The sequence below is a fragment of the Catharus ustulatus genome, chromosome 2 (genome assembly GCF_009819885.2).
Source record: "Catharus ustulatus isolate bCatUst1 chromosome 2, bCatUst1.pri.v2, whole genome shotgun sequence".
NCBI classification, from domain to species: domain Eukaryota; kingdom Metazoa; phylum Chordata; class Aves; order Passeriformes; family Turdidae; genus Catharus; species Catharus ustulatus.
In genome coordinates this window covers 116,340,955-116,361,508 of record NC_046222.1, presented here as the reverse complement: position 1 = coordinate 116,361,508, position 20,554 = coordinate 116,340,955, and the positions used below count along the sequence as shown (strand labels likewise).

At 43.7% G+C, this 20,554-nt stretch overlaps 1 protein-coding gene across 1 annotated transcript in view; it reads right to left on the bottom strand.

The window, feature by feature from the left end:
• TSPAN7 (tetraspanin 7) overlaps positions 1-20,554 on the bottom strand; it is an 84,266-nt gene that overhangs the window by 17,698 nt on the left and 46,014 nt on the right. Inside the window, exon 2 of the mRNA XM_033051814.2 lies at positions 110-298. Within this exon, the coding sequence (XP_032907705.1) occupies positions 110-298 (189 nt within the window). The remainder of the gene's footprint in view (positions 1-109; positions 299-20,554) is intronic.

Here is a 20,554-nt window from a genome sequence, read left to right as displayed (position 1 = left end):
TCTCTCATGCATAAAATCCTAACTATGAGTAAAGGCAAAAAAAAAAAAAAGCAACCAGCCACTACTAAGTGGAGGCTCTAATAAGGTGGTGTCACTAATATCTGCTCACCAGCTTCAGCATCCATGGGCTGCCGCGACAGGTGGCGAAGCAGCCGAAGAGCCCGAAGACGATGATGGTGGTGCCCGTCCCGATGAGCACGTAGGGGGCATTGGTGGAGTTCTCAGCAATCAGAGAGATGTAGGTGCCGAGGGTGAGTTTGCCCCAGACGCCCACTGCCAGGAGGATAACGCCAGTGATCTGCAGAGCAAGGGAGAGACGGGTCAGGAGCCACTGGGGAAACCTCCAGAGTGTCTGGGGTTACAATACAGGGTGTGATAAAAGGTATCTGTTCTATCACCATCTGTTGAGGGTGGGGGCAGTGATCCTTATCTCAATGGCAGATACTCTGCTAATGGGCCATCCATTGAAACCAGGCAGGGCATTGTTCTTTATCTTTTCACAACCCATCCTTCCTCCAGCCAGTCATTTTCTGCTCATGGCCATTGAGTCCCACTGTGGCACTGATAAAATTACTGCATCCCATTGGGAGTTGCTCCAGCCAGGGGGAAGAGCCCAACACTTCTTACCAAGATAAAAACAGAGGGTTTGGGACACTAAGGGAGCCCCTTTCTCCACTGGACTCCAGAGGAAAACCGGATTTCTCCACATCACCACTGCTCCGGAGGGAAACTGCACCTTGTACAGGAGCACTGCTCCAACTGAGCCACATCTGTCACTGCAGGAGGATGCAGCCACCATGGAATGGGACTGCTGCCAACACCCTGCCTGACAGGGTGTCAGGTTGTACTCTGACTTTGTCAGGGTTTGGGGTTTGTTTCTTTGTAGTGCTGCATTTCTATTTTAATTTCCCTAGTAAAGAACTGTTATTCCTAATTCCCATATCTTTGCCTGAAAGCCCCTTGATTTCAAAATTATAATAATTTGGAGGGAGGGGGTTTACATTCTCCATTTCAAAGAGAGGCTCCTGCCTTTCTCAGCAGACACCTGTCCTCCAAACCAGGACACAGAGCAAGGGAGAAAAGTGCCAGGAGCCACTGGGGGAGCCTCCAAAGCGAGCACACACAATCCTGAAGGGATGCACTGGTGCTGTGCTGCTGGCAGGAGGAAGGCTCAAGTTCTACGAGCTCCAGAAGGACAGACAGACAAAATTAAACTCCAGCAGATGGAGATGTTACATTAAGGCTGCCACTGAAGGACAAACATCTAAGATTAATCACTGCCAAGGGAGGGTGCAGTGCACCACCTGCAGGAACAGCTCCCTGCTCCTGCAGTCTCCTGAGGCACAAACTCCACATGTCCCTCTGTCTGAGTGTCCCCTGCTCCCCTTGATCAGCCTCAGCAGCTGCTGGTATTTCTGATACCACTTTGGGACAGGATTACCAGAGATTTCTGCTCTCCTGCTCACAGTGGCAATAAGAATAAATCCAGCTCTTGTCCATCTTGCAGTGCAACTGTGTGAAAAGTGTGATTCCTTGCTATTGCACCCAACAGCTGAATGTCAGAAAACAACACCAATTTGCCTACCAACCCACAGACATCCAATGTCCTTGCCAAGTCTGGTCCCATCCCTGCACAGCCCCGTCCTCACCTCTCCTTGTCCTGAACAAAAGTGGATTAATCAGCAAAATCTGAAAGCAGGCTGCAGGGGACTGGGAAATCTGCAGAACAACTTCTGGTTTCTCGCCTCCAGTTCCACAAAGGGCTGGTTTCTGTGCCTAAGCTGCTGAAAGTTTTACCACTGTCCCCTGGGAGGCATGAAAGCAGCCTTCACTGCCAAAATGAACAAGCAGCTTCACATATGAAAGAGAGCTCAAGCCTCCTAATAAAAAGCATTTTTAGTTGGCTGTTTGAAACAATTACTAACTCTTTACTATGCATTTTAAGAGTTTGGTTTCCTCAGGTCTCGGGGGGGGGGGGGTGCTATTCAATTTATGGCACACACAGACTTTGAAAAAAAAGGAGGAAAGCCTCTTGGTGGTTTATTCCCCCTCTGCTTCTTAATAGAGCTCTGATTTACAGGGATTTAAGGGAATCCCTGAGTTTGTTGGGAGGTCTAAGCCCCTAGGAAGCTTGGCACGGTGCAGAGGGGATGGGATATTTCCACAAAGACACGCTGAAAATAAACCTTGGGTTGCAGCAGTGCTGGCTGGGATTTTGCTTATGAATATGAAAAACTGTAAGACTTCCCAACAAACCTTTTCCTGACCTTTACCTAGCAGAGCACAAGCAGTGGTATGAGTAATGCCTACCTCCACCCCAAGGCAAGCCTCGTTTCCTTACTTCCAAGGCACACTTTTCATCACTATCTCTCTGTGCCATCACATTCTAGGGAATAATGAATGTACTGGTTTCTCGTTTGGTGTTTAGATGTTTCTTTAAAAGCAGGAGAGACAGGGGCAGAGAGAAGACCAGGACAGTGCTGGCCTGAGAACAAGGCAGCAGGAATAGACACTGCTCCTGACACTCACCTTCCCTTTACCTCTGTCTCATTCCTTTGACCCAAAATCTCTCCACCAGCCTCTTTCTGTGACCTGTGGGTCAGGCTCAATAGCTGCAAAAGCAGGGTGCTGTGGGTCCATTTGCACCTGAAGGGTCTAAAAGGAAACTCAGAGCATCCTCTCAAACACACAATCCCACCCCAGTCTTCCCCACTCCCTTTTCACTGTAAAATTTCAATTCAGACAATCATCATACAGATGCACAAAGTATTTCAGATATCCTGGCAGTCAGAGGACAGTGAGTACCAGCCCTTCGACCTTTAGAGCCCCTCTGAGCATTCAGCAGCCAAAGGAACTTCATTTACAAGCACCTGGAAGAGCCAGCACACATGGAGCACGGGAGCAGCAGTAAAATTCCACCAGTGCACTTCTGCAGCAAAACCTGGCATTCCTATGGCCCAGCAAGAATTTTAAGATTTGCCCTGGAAATGCCATGACAGCTACAGCCTGTGAGGAAAGAGTGTCATAACCCCACTGCAGAGCCTCAGCAGACACAGAAGAAATGAACTGGCAGCTGCACAGCCCACGATGCCCCAAATGAGACATCTGGAGTGGTACAGAAAAACCAGCATTTGCAAAGGGGAAAAAAAAAAAAAAGAAAAAAAAGGAAGAAGTTTGTTTCTAAAAAGCTGCCAGAGACATCCTACCTAAACGCAAAGACATGTGGTATTATGTCCTTTGGTGTTTTTAAGGGAAAGCAGAAGATAAAAACGACCCCAAGTACCAGGTTTTGAGGCCAGTCACAAACTTACCAGATGCTTTTGATTCAGGAAAAACTCAGGAGTTTTCCTTCATACAAGCCTTGGTTTAAGCACTAATAGCCCTCCCTGGATAACATAGGCAAAGTTCATATCCACACCCACCCAGACATCACTGCAGAGATCCCTGCCAGCAGCCAGGGCTGGCCTGATTGATCCTTGCTTAGAACCAGTTCCTAAGATCATAACAAGCCCCAGAAACTCAGACAGGTTTTGTGTCCAGCAGTGGGCTTGCAGTGGTTTGTGCTGGGTTTGGTTGTCTCTTTTCCATGCTGGCACCCTGTCCTGCCCCCCACACTGTTTTGATGGACTTTTTCTGCATCTTCTGTTTCTCTTCTGTGTTCTTTCTCTAGTTTGCACCATTATTAGAAAGCTATTTCTGGATTTCATCAAAGGTGGATGATATCTTCCTCACAAAGGTTCACTGTGGTGGAAGCTCCTGGACTCGTGTTTCCTCAGCCAGGAAACCAGAGATGCAGCATTCCATAAAACATTGAGTTCTGCCCTTCATTTAGGACAAAATTTTAAAGGTTACAAGAAAATAAAAACCAACACAGCAGATATCCAAGCTGGGCAAGGATTGTAAAGGCTCACACACAAGTAGAAATGCATTGTTCAGCCCCAGCAGGTCTCACATTTCAGTGCCTCTGAGCTCAGGCTCAGCAAACACACCCCAGAAACCCTTGACTCAATGAGATGGCAGGAAATGAAGCAGGTGGGCCACCTGGACATTTTCTAAGAAAAGCTCCACTGAAATCAAGATGTTCCCACAGAATGTTTTCATCTAGATTAATTGGATTGCTCTGGTTTACAAAAAAAAAAAAAAAAAAAAAAAAATAATAAAAAAATCTGTGAACCAACCCCCCAGCTCTACCTCTTGCCTCCCCCCAAGCATGGTATCACAGTACATCCCACCAAGCCCTGATTTCAGCCAAAGGCAGGTTTCCTAGTCCTTTTACCTTCCTTCAGCATCAATACAGATGTTTCCAGTGCTACCAGCAGTACTGCTCCCAGTTCTGGATGTGCTGGAAAAGCTCCCATGCCACAGGCAGGCAGAAATAAAACAGAACTGACTCTCAGCTCAAACTTCACTTGTCCAATAAACCAATTGCTTTTTAGAGACACACACAAAATACAGACAACAGCACTGACACAGGGGTATGTGCCACAGCTTTACAGGACACAGGGAGGGTGATGTTCTGGTAACACTGGACATTGCTGAAATCAGAACTAATACTAAACACATGCCGTTTCTCAATAAAAGGCAACAGAAAAATGTCTGAGAATTACTTCTTTTAATAGTGCTGAAACAAAGATTAAACTATCAAAACAAAGATTAAACTATCAGCCTCCTTCTTCTAGGTAACAGCAGCAAAGCATGCAGAGGTGTATTGAGAAAATAACATATGAAAGTGCAGTGTCTTTATTAGGCAGGAAAACACTATGTACTCCTTTCAACTGGGTGCACACCACTCCTAAAAGTGGTGTTGTCTTCATACCCCAAACCCCCCAGGCATTGGTGGCATGATGTGAAGGTTGCTGCTGCTGATACAGCAGGCATGGAAGGTTCCACACTCACATCCACAGAGATTCAAGACCCTAATTCAAACCCTTATTTATACTCATACAGAATATTTAAAGTTTATCAGTTACAGAGGTGAAGAGAAATGTGCAGCAGGAATTGTTAGTTTATTGGTCCACATAATTCATGTCCTCCTGTTCATTACTGATGTGAGCTATTTTGATTCCCAAGTCCTGTCAAAATAAAACCTGGAAGCCAATCCTGACTGCTGCAGAGCACACAGCAATCCCTCCTACTCCCAAAAGCAGCAGGAAGAGCTCAGCATTTCTCTGGACCAGCTCTTTATCTACAGAACAGAGCTGCAGGAGGGCAACTTCACTAATGAGGATCTCACTGTAGGTACAGTTCTTATATTTCATTTCATATTTTCAACATCGCTAAATGAATGTAAAATGTGGGCAACTTAAAAAGGAAATTCAAAGCAGCAGCAAAGAATCAGATACAAGGAAAAGAACCATGTTGTTAGTATTTTCAGTTTTCAGCTCCAAATACTCCCTTTTCCCAACACCAGCCCCCCTGCATTTTGGTACAGACATGCTGTCTCTGCACCCTTCTCCTCAAAAGAGAAAGGCTGTGCAGAAAATGGGTGAAGCCAGGGAAAGGCAAGAACTATCTCAATCCATCTTGGCTGAAGCTGAAAGGGCCAGCAATAGGTTTAGCAGGCTGTGAGGAAATGAGAGAGGAGCAAAGCACACAGCTAATTAGCTCTTCCAGACATTTCCCCAAAGGGGGGGAACTTTTCCACGATGAAAACGTCCGACCTTGACAACATCCAGAACAAATCCTGCGTTAAAAGCGTGTCCAGAGAGACTTAAAAATAACTGGCCTACCTCTGAAAATTTTATAACTTTCCCAAAATAGGCAATGGATCACATTCAGAATGTTCTTGCTTTACAGTTTGTCAGGCACTGGGAGTGGCTGGCTTTGAGTCTTCTCTTGCCTCAGCTCTAAAACTAACATAAATCTTCCTTTGAGCTCCAATGTCAGCTCTGCACAGGCAGGGCACAGCATCAGGCCAAGATACAACAGAACATGGGAATGCCTGTAAGCCAGCAACACACCTGAATTCTCTGTCCTCACATCTGATCTTGACCACACCTGCAAACCCAGCCTGGGTCACCTCTGCACAGGACTGATCTCTGCTGGACTGCACAGGAAATGAAGATGCCATCAGCTGGATCACTGGAGAAAGGCAGCAAGTTGCAAGCCAATACAGAATCATTTCTGGCCTCTTTGCAAGCTGTTAGACAGCCTGTAAAGGTCACTGTGTTAGCAGAAAACACCTGCAGTGGCCATTCTTGTATGTAACTGTTCCAGTGTCTTCTAGTTCCTGACTTATCACTTCTTAACACATTGCCCCAGTACCTAACAAGATTATTTTGTCTCACTGCTCTTGTAACTCAGGCCTGTCCCTCTTCTTTGTTCCTTACAGTTTTCTATGTAAATAATTCCTTCCTAAAAGTACACAGCCAAAAGGATTTAAAGGAAAAATGCCCTGAGATTAATTCTCATTCCTCTCTGAGATCCCTGCCACGCTTTGGGCTCAGGGTTTCCTCTCCCTGTTGCATGTGTGGAATGTCCAGCACAATGGATCTTGCTTCATCCCTTCACCTCAGCAATCTGTTTGAGTTATGATCCCTGCTGCTCAGCATCCATCCAGAACTAGCTGCTGTCACAAAACTGATTATCCACCACAGCCCTGGTTGTTTCTGAGCAAAACTGAGATTCCTGTGTATTTAAACTCCTGGTCCACGTCCTCCCTCTGGAAAGCATCATCAGGGATTCCAGCACATGCAAACCACAGCAATGGGGATGCTGCCTCTGCTCTCCTGTCCCCACTGGGTCAGGGCTGAGTATCCAGAGCACACAAGGCAGGGGAAAACCACTGAGTCTGCCCTGAAATACAGCAGAGGAGATTTTGATTAGACACACCTGCTCTTGCACAGCTCCTTCTCGTAAGTGGACTACTATCCTATTTCCTTTTCAGAAATATCTTTAATTTTCAGTGTTTGTCCTAGCTGGGACACTTTTACAAGTACATGAATAGTTGTCCCAAGTGAGCTGACATCAGATTAAGGTCCTCAGAGGTCAAATGTCATGCTGGTAAAAGGAAAAAAAATTATTAAAATATTTGCTCTCACACAGATGGCAAAGTGAATACCAAATTATCATGGAGCTGATCTGGCTACTCACCACCAACACTGCAGACATCAGACTGTGTACTAATCCCTAACTTTAACAGTGCCTCCATCAACTACAGAGCTAAATGACCTCTGCAAGGAAGTGAACATTTTATAAACAATCCAAGTGTTTCCCAGCAGCCCCACCCATCCATACACCAACCAGACTCCAAGGTGAAAAGTGCTTTCCTTGCAGGCTGGGGCAGAAATGACAACCAGGACTGAATCACTTACTCTGCATGGAAAAACAGATCAAAAATCACATAGAGGTGAGTGCAGCCTCCTCCTTCCAACCAGAAGAGGCCAATGATCATTTAATGAACAGCAGGGAAGAAAACATCACAGTAATTTTGTTTGCTGCAGGATTGGACATGGCCCAAAAAGTCCTAGGAGCACTACCAAGGACTGCAGTGGGGAGACAAGAACTTGAAAACAACCTTGCAGCATGCTCAAAACTAAGGATTTCTTGCTAATACAGTGCAAATACCTATTCTTAGAGAACTGTTCTATAAGGAAACAATTGATTACATGCCACTTGTAGGAAGAATAAGGACATTTGGGACCTGATCTCTATACTAATATCATGCCCATGATGAACAGTTATAATAAACAGCCATATTCTTATGCTGAAGGTGTAGTTCATGACACCTTGCACTTTGAGAAAAGAAGTTGGAAATCTCAGTAAAATTAAGTTCTTTATCATGAAAATTATACTTATTTTTATGTAAGACTCTTCATTAAATGAGAGAAGATATTCTGCTTTACAGATTAGCCACCAGTGGCTCTATTAATTGATGTGTCTTTTAAGGCAGCTTGCAGACAAAAATGTGGTCATCTCTGGATAAAAATAAAACGCAAAAATACATTTCTGCTGGGAATTTTCAGACCCAATTTCTTGAAATGTAGCTTTAAATATGCATGACTGAATATCTCAGGGAAAAGAACTCAGAGAGTGGAGACTTCAAAAGCAGCATCCCACTCTGCAAGGCTGAGGCACACTCCTAGCCAGAGGAATTGTGGTGGTTTTGAAGGTCTGGTAGTACACAGAACAGAAGGAACTGACTGATCATCAGCAAAGGGATACAGCCAGGGAGTATTTACCTGTGGGGCCTGAAAATTTTTGGAAGCTTAAATGCAGCAGCTGTCCCTCACACTCACACTTTCAAATCCCTTCAGGAGCAATACACAGGGGCGACAGAAACATTGTTTGAACAGCATGAAATAGCTTGGACTCAAATTTTAAAGCAGTTCACCCATTTTACTGAGATACAAGACTTCAAATGATAAAAAATGCAAGACAATAAAATGTTTTGAAACAGGACTATCCCCTACTTAAATACTTTATTGTTCCTTAAATGCTCTAGTTGTTTGCTTGCCTTCTAATAAATCAAGGAAAAAAATCTAAATTTTTATAATCCCTATGTGAACAAAGTAAAAGAATAAAATTAAACACTCTGAAAAATGGCTCTAGTGCTATCCATGCCCATGAGATTGTGCCCAAAGCCCAGGCTGAGTCAGACTTCAGTGGAAAGAGTTCTTTGTTCCTCAGGACTGACCAGGGCAGAGAAGACTTTGAGAGAGACTCCAGTCAAGGAGTTTTGGTAATTTCAGTGGATCAGTCAGCACATAAATTCCTCCCTGCACATGTAACAGCCTTACAAAGTTTGGATTTAGCAGTAAGAAAACTTGAAAAGAATTAAAAAGAGATGCACAAGCTCATTAGTCACTGCACACAACAGCAGTGGCCTGAAACTCTTTCAGAACCATTTTTTATTCAAGCAACTGCAGTCCTAATAACCTTCAAAAAAGCAGAATATGGCATTGAGGTGTGAGATGATAAATTCAGTAGTACCAAATGCAAGGTCATGGTGCTGGGACCAATTCCAGCAGCTCCAAGCCCCTAAATTTGCAAACAATAGTGGAGGAAAAGGATTTCTGAACACCAGCTGACCCTGGTGTTTATGAGGAACCACTCACGGCACACACAGTCAGAAGAAGGCACAGGGGTGCATTTCCAAAAGCAAGGGATTTCCAGAGGAGGCTGTTTCCAGCTCCATGGCAGGACTCCTGGGATGAGGAGGCACTGGAGAGTCCCTGGAGCAGGAGTGAGACACGTGGCTTCCAAACCTGGGATGAGCAGGGTGAGGGGAGCTAAACCTGCCTGTAAGGGGATTACACTCCAAGGACAGAGAGGGCTGGTTAAGGCACAGGACAGCCCAGCTGGGAGCAAAGTGAGGGTGCAAATCAGGGTAAGGAGGCTGGGAGCAGCTTCCTCCTGTGCAGCAGGGAAGGAGGTGAAGCCAGCAACACCACCAGAGCCTGCAGAGGGTGGGAGCTGGGCAGCTTCACCCTGCACTGTGGGATGGGGGCTGCACAAAGGGAGAGCTGGGGGTCCCACTGAAGGCCTAAAAGGCTGGAGTCTCTGGAGAGGAAGGGGGGACAGCAGGGTCTCAGCCTCCATCCATCATCCATCCATCCATCCATCCATCCATCCATCCATCCATCCATCCATCCTCCATCCATGTCCATCCATCCTCCATCCATGTCCATCCATCCATCCATCCATCCATCCATCTCCATCCATCCATCCTCCATCCATCCATCCATCCATCCATCCACCCATCCATCCATCCATCCATCCATCCATCCATCCATCCATCCATCTCCATCCATCCATCCATCCATCCATCCATCCATCCTCCATCCATGTCCATCCATCCACCATCCATCCATCCATCTCCATCCATCCATCCATCCATCCATCTCCATCCATCTCCATCCATCTCCATCCATCCATCCATCCATCTCCATCCATCCATCATCCATCCATCCATCCATCCATCATCCATCCATCCACCATCTGTGCAGAGCCAGGCTGCCTCTGGCAACTAAGGTCGTCAGCTGCAGCATTAATTTCAGTTCAGTCCATCAAAAAATCAGCTTGAGGGCACATGTAATGATAAGGTTTTGTTTAAAGTTTAAAAAGGATTTTATTATTGCAACCAAGCCCCTCATGTCCTGATCCCATTTTAGGGAAAATCACTGGTTATTTACATTCTCCTAATCATACTCAGAATGAGTTGAGAACTGCCATTCCTACTGTGGGGCTGTTTTATTTTTTTCCCCAGAAAGGACACATTTCTTGCATCATTAAGACTTCTAGTTCTTTTCCTTTCTCCTTTCACATGAGCCATATTTTCCTCTCGAGTTCTTCAAGCACCATGCTCCAGTGTTTTCTGCTTTTGGAGGCAGTGTACACAGGATGGATCCCCACAGATCCCCACTAGGCTGTTGTACAGCTCACATGAGAAATAAAATGTTCTCAGTTCAGCATGCCCAAGCCAGTCCTTCAAAACCAACCATGCTCCCCATAACCATCTGCATTTCCCACACCTTGGCTACTGCCTGTCCTCCCAAACCCAAGCAGCAACACAGTCAAGGAAGTGAAAGAGGAACAAGGCTAAGGATGGCAAAAATAAGGTTTGTTCTACTCTAAATCAACCCAGTTTTGCCCAGCCAACGTCCAGAACCCTGGTTCTGCATCTACATGAAAGTTTTCATACTGCTCTGTTCATTTGTGTACAGCTCTGGTTTTCATGTGCTGCTCCTGCTACAGGAGCCAAAGTCAAAGCCAGAAGTTGCTTTTAATGCTTCAATGCTTTTTTTAGAGAGAGGAAGGAAATATCTGCCCCAAATCCCAACAGGATTGCAAAATCAAAATTCCACACCATTTCTTATAAATACAATTTTAAAATAGTTTAGGACCTGTAACCATTCATCAAAACTCTCTGGATGGAATTAAAAGAAATTACTGAATTGTGTTTTATATTCCTATACATACTCATATACTGCTGCTTAAATGGTTGAGATACTGGAGTTCCTGTTTGTGGGTATTCACTTGAGTATGTGCCTGAAAAAAAAGCACATTCCTCATATATTATCTGGGTTTTGCTGCATGTCAGAGTTGCCTAATTGAAATACTGACACCTTTGAGTGTATATGACTATATGTGCTTGCATGGGGAAAAAAAAGTTTCTATGTAGCCTGCACTCAAACTGCTAAATTCCAGCTGAAACAAAACCAAAAAAAGTCAGCCAGAGCAGAAACAAAACAAACATTTCAACCCAGATGTTTGATTATTTAAAAAAACCAAAAGAACACTACAAGAAAAAAAAAACAAAAACAAAAAAAAAAAAAAACAACCCAAGCAAAACCAAACCAAAGATTCAAACCAAACCAAAGCAACACAAAAGAACCCAAGTAAGAAAAATGACAACAGCAAAACCCCAAAACCCACCACCACAACAGCAAAAACAGTAAAAAAATACCAGATAATTCAGATAATTACAACACCAAAGTGACACTACCATATTGCTGATAACACACTTGTAACTATCCTGCAGGTGCTTTAATGCCCTTTTGAGACACAAGTCTCTCTGCAGCTCTTCCCCATCAGGACACTGATGCCACCAGGAAAACCTTTTAACCACAGGTCTCCCACTGCTTAAACTCCTTCTTTGCCATGGCTCCAGAAGCAGTGGGATCCATCATGCAGGGCTCCCTCACCCACCTGAAGTTTTGCCACAGCCCCTGTGGGATGTGTCATTTGTCATGGGATGTGTCATTTGTCACAAATCTCAGTGCCATTTGTGGCTGAGCTGCTGCCAGACCCTGCAGAAGAGCCCTGGGAGATGGAATGGCTGCTGCTTCCCTCTGCAGAGCCCTTTGTCAAAACCAAAATTGTCCTCTGTCAAAACCACCAGAACACCCCAAAGCTGAGCAGGAATGCTCCTGCTATTTGAGGTGCAGCATAAGATTTGCAGAAGGGAGGGATTACTCTTGGGTTTTAAATCAAACTTTTAGATTTCTACATATAGTACCTTGCTTCTTAATCCTTCAAGTTTGCTTTTCCTAAAACAGCTGCAATGATGTCCTAAATGACAAGATGGACCAAACTGTATGGCACTTTGCATATCTTATTGCTATGAAAGATGATTCATTTTTAAATACTTTCAGACTTCTTTACTCCTGTTAATCTCATCAGCTTTAATCAGATTTTGATACACAGTTAACATTCTTGCTAACCAAACCTGCAATCAATGCAAATGAATTAAGAAAGGTGGTTGTTTAAAGGAAAAGGAGAGAAGGATTTTATCTGGTTCTTGGTTTTGGTGCACACAGCTCCAGAGTGCAACCTGCAAAGCCTTTCTGAGCCTGCTGGAGCAGGCACTGGGGAGGCAGAGGTGAGCAGACCTCTGCCAAAATCCCACTGGATTTTGGTGCTGCTCTGCAGTCCCCCAGGCACGAGATAAACTCCAAAGAGTCAGAGAAGGAGAGGAGGTTTGTTCTGCCTGGTAACTCCTCGGAGTTTCCTTTAAAGTGCCTGTGACTGCAACAACTGGAGGAAGCCTCTCTGTGTGCTTGGGTTAGTGCACTTCCATCCTCCCTGGAAATTGGGCTAATAAACCCCACTATGTTTACATAAAGCAGAGAAGAAATACGTTGAGGAAGCAATTTCATTTTCAAGCTTGAATGGAAGTACTGCAATTAACGAAAAGAAAAAAGACAAATATAAAAAGTAGGCATAAAAAAACCTGTTATGTGTTTCAGCACAGCAATTAAAGGAAATGATTCACTGTAGGGCCCCTGTTGAAAAGATTAAAGAAAGCACTGCATCTTTCTCAAGAAGAATTACAGTTTGAAGGGGGGTTTCATGCTGGTATAATGCTAGTTTATTTACAGATATTCAATATTTATCTTACTAGCATTCATATGAGCAGTAAGGCAAGCTAATGTTACGATCATTATACACATCATTCTGTTTTATTTCATTTGACTGGTTGTTGTAAAATTCATGTTTGCACTGTTGCCAGTTGATCTTATTCAAGCCTCATCTATGCTCTTTATAGTTTCCAATTTGGGGAACCACCTACTAACGACAGAAAATAGAAAACTGTAAAAGGCTGAGCATGAGCCATAAAAATTCCTGGTTGATTACTCCACCAAGCTTTCCTCTTTTACTTCACCAGCTCTTACTACACCCTGCCAGCAGCTGTCACTAGGACAGTGCTGTGAGTGGCTCCAGGCAGGGATGCAGTTCCCAAATTTGCCATCCTAGCTGGCTGTAGCTGATGCACACTGTTAATCCAGGACGACACACCAGCACCACAGTGTTTACCACACAGGCTTCTCCAAGCTCAGGAATCAGAGCCTGGGAGGGATGACAGAGCAGCAGTCCCAGCAGGGAAGGAAACAAAAATAAAATTGCTACACTCATCCATATATAACAATAATAATTACAGAAAAAATTAAAAACCTTGTCACCAAACAGTGTGGGAAAAGACCAGACACACCTTTTCCATCTCATGTTGCCACAGCAGAGTTCTCTTCCCAACTCCAGGCATACACTAAAATACCATGTGCTCCTACCTAATTAACATGCAAAATTATAAGGACCTGCATTTTGATATGGATTGTATTATAAGGGAGACCCTACAGCTTCCAACATCAGGCTGTTGGGGAGCTCTCCTGCCTGAATGTTGCAGAGGTCAAAGCCTGGGCATTGAGAATTTCCTAGGATTCACAGGGAGAAAGCAAAGGCTGCTTCCAGCTGTGACAGCCCTGTCAAACAGTCCCAGCAAGTTCTGCCTCTTCAAAACCAAAACATGCTATTCCCATCTAAGTGTTACCAACAGGGGATGCTCCAAAATCAGTGTCTGGAGAAGACACAACCCAACAAGGAACAGGAACTTCTCTGGGAGTCTAATATAATTCTTTATTTTCTTGCTGTTTGCTTCCTTGATTGAATTTCACAGAAAGGATCCTCTACACCAAAACATGCCATTCCTTTAACCCTTATTCTGCTGTTTCTTGTGGCAGTTTCCCACATGGCCATTTCCATTCACTTCATTAATCTTGGTACTTCAATTGCAAGTTTCTACACTGCAAAGTCCTGATGCATTTTGCAGTGCATTTTGCATTCACATCAAGAAATGTGAATATCTAAAACTAACAAAAATTAATCTTCTTCTGTTTGTGCCAGTTGGGGTGTATTTTCAAAAGATATTCCAGATACACTGTGAATTAAGCACAGAAGAGCTGAAACTCACTGACCTGTAAGCCATCCAAACACCATGAACGAAACTCCAGATGAATGCCTTGTTAATTAAAGAAAAAATACCAGTCTGTAATATAGCAAGAAAGACAAAAAAATCTGACCTACAAAGTTCTTTGCAAAATACAAATTGCTTAGAACTAACACCTTCTACCATTACGCCATTTAAATAGATTAGGCAAAAACCTTTGTCTCTCAGGCCACCACATTTTTATTCTTCATCTTCCAGCTTCCCACTTTGTATCTCCCTAGAGAAATTACAGAAGAAACATCCAACCAACCACATCCATGTCCTAGACACAGAAAAGGGACTTGATGCATCCCTTCCAAGAGCAGAGTGGTGTTGCCAGAGACAGGAGAGGGATGACTGGGAGGTCTGGATGATCCCTCTGGCTCAGGGCTGAGCACTTTGGTTAGCAGAGAAACCTGAACTTAAAAATTTAAATGCATGTCATTCATAGAGGCAAAAAATCATGGCTGGATGCTAAGGCACAAATTCATAAATGGTGTCCAGATTAGAACACATCCCAGGAATACTCCACATGGGATAAATGATGCCTCTGTGACAGCAAGCTGCCTTAAAAAACAAAAGTTCAGGCAAGTGCATCCCAAGAGATGCCTCAAAGCAAAGCAATGCTTAAACTATAATGAAAAAATATTCTTTCTACATACTTTGCCTTTTTCCCCAACAGAATTGCTCAAACAAAACCAAATGCTTTATGCCAACATGACAAAGTAAGCTGAACTTACTTTAGTCAAATTTGCTGATCAACACAGAAATGTAAGGGCTTCTAAAACACATTTACACTTCTGTTGAGGAAAATATTTTCTCATTCAAATGGCTATTCTAATGTCAGCACAAGTAAATACACCCCTGATGCAGCACTACAGCAACTGCATTGTTTAAGAATGTAAATACAAGAAGAAAGTAAAACAATTATATTAGAAATATTAGAAAAAAAGTTAATATAGTTTTCATTGTACAAGCTGATAAAATATCAATATAAATGGGAAACTAGGGCCTACCTATTGAAAAGAAAATAATATTCTTGCAACATCTACCATCAGGCATGGTCACACCACTGGGTATGAGCCACTGCCTCCACTTCTTGGAATGGGGGGCACCTGGAAGCAAACCACCAGCAAGGTATTATCTCCACAGCTATTGCTTAAATCTCAATGTCCCATCAAAATGCAACAAATTATGAAAATATTCCTTTCAAAACTTCAACTAGCATTAGTTTTCATATCCAGATGGTCAGTGAGCATCTTTAGCAGCATTGCCTGCATTACTGCAGGTAAATGAAGCAAAAAAAAAAAGTTTTATTAATTTAAACAGGTGTCCTATTTTGACCACCAAAAAATTAACATTAAAATGTTTTTTTCTAGCTTGTCTTACTTGCTGTAGTAAATGAAGGCACAGAGGAAATGGGATAAAACCATGCAGAAAGCAAGGCTCGCTGAAGCTTGGTTATTGCAAATTAACCCAAATAACTCTTTCTGAAAAGCTGACTCACTTTTTATACAACAGAAATACTGCTGGAACCATCTGAGCTCCCTGCAGGAAACCTGCTGACAGAGCACCACGTGGAAAACACGAAAAAGCTGTACTGAAACAGCCTGATGACAAAGGAGCTGGCAACACAGGGCAAGCTGCAATCACCCGTGCCAGGAGGAGCTATTAGAGAAATTCTGCAAGCATTGGAACTGAACTGCTCTTAGGAGTGCCACAAAAAATGAGGGACATCCTAAGGAAAGTTTATTGAGGATGAAAATGGCCAGCACTGTCACACAGAGGACACTGGAGGAAGTGGAGGCATTTCCCACCAAAACAGAAGGAGTTGAATGGCTGTGTAATGTCCTGAGTATGTGTGTACAGACCCCTGGCACAGCCTGGTCTCAGTGCTCAGGAATCACAGATTAAAGATCTGCACCAGCTGCTCAGGGCAAAGCAGGTGGGAAAAATGCTTGTGCAAACTGTGTACTTCCAGCACATGGAAAAATGGGCACTACAGAGCAAAGCCCTGATGAAATCCTCTCTGGAGCAGAGTGTGATTCCAGCTGTCCACGTTCAGATGGTTGCACAATGAGTTTGGAACACACCATGGCTGCTGCAGAAACACAGTTTTCTAGGCTGCTCAGGGGGCTCCTTGTCTTCCTTCAGCAGCAGCACCAGTGCTGCTCACCACAGTGAAAGAGCAAGGTCTAAGGACAGTTTTATTGGCAGGTTTGTCATGCTCTTAACTCTTTTCTTTTTGCAAGCACGCATGGCTGACGTGACTCTGTGGATCACATGTAAAATTGGTTACACAGCCTGTTCAAATTAGAGCTGGCTGAGAAAAAATAGAATAAAGATAGATCTCAGTCTCATTTACAGCTTTGATGTTCCAATTTGACAATTCCTGCTTCACTTGACAATTTTTGTTCCACTTTCAGTCTCCACCTCTGAAGCATCAAGCACATGGCCCTCTCTAAATCCACTCAGAATTACCTGAAGAGTTCTCAGGTGTCACTTTTACTTTTTTAACACCTGAGAGTGTTTAGCTCCCCCAAGGACAAAGAGCATCCACACCCACAAAATATTGCCTGAACTGACAGCAGAAACACTGAAATAAAGGCTTAGAATTCTCCACAAAAATACTTTGTAGACTACAGGTCGTTATTTTAACAGATTTCAGGTACCTAAACCCTAAACCAGAGTTGTGAGTTCCCATGTCCCCTATTTCCTTCTTCCATCTCTTGTCCAAAAACCCAGTGTTGACTTTGGTTGTTAGGACTACCAGAGCATAAAGACTGCACCAAGAATGAGCATCACAGGGCAGAGGATGAAATACAGAGGCTGCTGCTTCCATACCTACTTAAACCAGATTGCCAGAGATTAAAAAAGCCTATCTTGTAAATAAGGGCATTTCAAAAGCACCAAGATACTCAGAAGAGATAATGGAGTAGAAAACAGGCACCCAATTTCCAAAGGCTGTCTCATTGCACAAAGCAGCCTGACCACCTGGAAACCCCAGGACCTATCAGCACTTTTTGGTACCTAAATGGAAATGTGACTCTACATAAACATCACTTTTTCTGACCACTCTTATGCCAGCATTAATCTGTCTCTTCTCTTACATCCCTTGACATGTAATTTTTTCCATTTAAACCATCTTAGAACAGCAAATCAAAGTATTCAGTATTCCAGCTCCCTACCCTTAGCCTGTTAATACAGACACAACATATTTACAGTGCATTTCTAATACAGACATGTAACTAGAACACCAGCAGAGATGGTTGCTGTAAGGAGAAGATCACATTAAATACACTCAGCAAAGAACATAAAATCAGTGACATTTTGACCATCAGGCCTTGGGGAATGATCTGTACTCCCTGCTCACAGCATGCAGGCTGGTGCTGGGCTGATGCTGAGCAGATGGCTGCAGAGCAGCTTCTGCTGGCTCTGAGCCATCACACTGCTTTTTCCTCGCCCGTGAAGGTTGGGTTATTTATTTATTACGTGGCCTGACACAGTTGTGAACAGGGCACGGTGGAGATGCAAACGCTCGAACACTGAGATGCTCTTTGCAGTTGTGAGGGGCTGCTCATGACCAAACTTTGATTTTCTGCTGCCAATTTTCCATTTACCACCTCTGGCCTAATAAAGCCTTCCCTCCAGCTTACAGCAGCTAATGAAACGCTCGGGTGTTTCCATGGGGGCTGATATTGATGTGTTTTTCCTGGAGTTTTCTTCCTTTACAAACAGCACTGAGGATGTCAGCAGAGCTGCAACCATTCTGTTAAGCACAAAGGTTAGGATCTCAAACTAATTGGCATAAAGATAGAAGAGTCTTTAATTAAAGATCTGTGGCAGTGAAAGGGATTAAATACAGATGCAGGATTATTAGATGCTAACTTTCATACAATTGTTCAGAAGATACACTTTTAGTAACTAATAAAATACTCGTTTTTCCTTTATAAATCAATCCCTCTAAAAATGGTAATGTTTATTTCAGACTTTTTCCCTATCACTAAGCTTCTCACAGATGCTCATTTTGACATAGCATTTGAGAAAAAAGCTAAACAAGAACTGAGTATGTGTGAACTAAAGTAGAAATAAACTCCATTTGACTCCAAACTAAGATCCACACAAATTATGCTGCACAGAATCAATAACTATTCTGCCTTTTGCATGCATATTTAAACAGGCCTAATCCCACACATAAAGGCAGCAGGTTTAACAATTACAAGACAATCATCAGACAGACTTTAGATCAGCCAGATGTCCAGAAATATATTGTTAATCTCAACTGTAGTTTTACCTCCAAAATTACTCTGTATCCTATCTTCTGCCCCCCATGCCTCATTTTTAAATCCTTCCATTATTCACTCCATAGCTTTTTATTATCCTCCCCTTAACTCAGTGTGATCAGTTAAGTTCCAGCAGATGAACACATTCTCCATATGAATCAGAAATCCAGTATAGCCACAGTGCTGCCTGGTATTTACATGTAAAGTGGTAAATTTTATAAGAAGAAAATTAAAATGACATCAATTTATACTTTGCATTAAGTGGATCAGACATCTCTTCTCTCCCTTCCCCCCAAAGCTTAAATGACAACAGCAGTACTTAATCTTTTTTGCTGAAGGATGTTAACAGCACTGGGCTATGTGTTCTGCTCCTCTAAGTTTGTTGGTTATTAAATACTTTTTCTGCTTGGTTGCTTTCAGGCTTAGAGTCAAGTTTAAAATAAATTAATACAATGCAATTATTAATATTCAGTTCTGAACCAACTTTAAGCAGTAAGAGGTAGAAAGAGAGCATGGTAAATGCATTTTAATAAAATTTATTTTCTTTATTTCAATTTAGAGGTGAAAGACAACAAAAATGCAGCATTTCCAATGACTGACAGGGAAATGAAAGCTTAGGAATGCTCTGTGTAATTGACCTGCTTCTAAAAATACTTTGATCAAAACTAAACATGAAGCCACTCCTTTCACCCCACAAAAACTCACAACTAAACCTGGTGTGCTGTGTTCAAATGGCTTTCTCCTACAAAATTCTACATCAGTGCAGTCCAGGCTTAAGGTCCTGCCTTGGTTCTGGATCTCAGCCTGAAAAACAAGAGGGTGTTTCTCATTTCAGGGCTGCAGAGATGAGACCCAGGTGAGAGCCAGAACACCCTGGGACACCAAGCCAGAGCCTGCAGGGCTGTCCCTGCTGGCAGAATTCCCTTCATGCATGGTCTCTGGTCCAAACAGATGTGACCAAGGCCTCCCATCCTGGAAAGGGGAGACTAAAATCAGGTTTGGTGGGTGGAGTGAGCACAGGACAGACTGGCAGGTGTGGAGCTGCACCAGGTGGCTGAAGGTGACACTGGGGGTTCAGCCTTGCTGGAGTCCCAGGTGGAGCTGCAGAGCAGCAAGGATGCAGTGACACCTCCACCCCTGCCCTGCTCACAGCTCCCACACCAGCAGGTGAGGCTGAGACAGCCAGGAAAAGCATCCTGTGGAAGGGTAAAGCCAGAGGAAGGGTAATGGCAGGGCACAGGGATTACTGCCCCCAGCCTCCTCCCTCCAAACCAAACCAAACCAAACCAAACCAAACCAAACCAAACCAAACCAAACCAAACCAAACCAAACCCAACCCAGGGCAGTGAGAACTGAGCCAGCAGCCACAGCTGTGTGGGAGTGCCTGGGCACTTCTGCTGAAAGCCAAGATGTAAACCTTGCCTCCCCAGCCCAGGCTCAGCCTCCCACACCCAGAGCACAAGGTGTGGTGAGGACATGGTGCCAGCCCAGGCAGGGATGATGGAAAGGAGCCCTGGTTCCCTGCTGGGCTGAGCAGGAGGTTTGAACAGCAAGGACACAAAAAAAATGCACAGGAAGAGAAGTGTAAAGGCTGCTCTTCCAGCAGCCAGAAAATAAAAGACAGTGGCTTCTATCCTTTCATTTTTTGGGGAAAGGAGACAGAAGCAAGCAATGAATGACAAAGCACAGCATGTGTGTGGTGAGGACCAGTCACACATCCAGCACCAAGCCATTCTCCACCTCACACCAACCACTGGGACCTGCTGCCTCCCTGGAAGAGAAAGCAATACAATTTGCACTCTGCTGAATAAATTCCTCATTTCCTTTTCCAGCTATCTCAAGTGACAAGCCATTCCTCTTATCGTAGCAATGTGCATTAGCAGAATGAACATTACCCAAGGCAACTGGGTTAATTTTTATTTTTTCATTTTGGAGGAGGAGCTTACATCAGAGCAGCTAGCATGAGGAATGCTGGCAAGAAGGTACAAAGCAGCTCCAGGGATGGCCAACAGGAACCTGATGACTAAGAAAGTGCCCTCAAGTAGAATTTTGGGTCATTCTGTGGAAT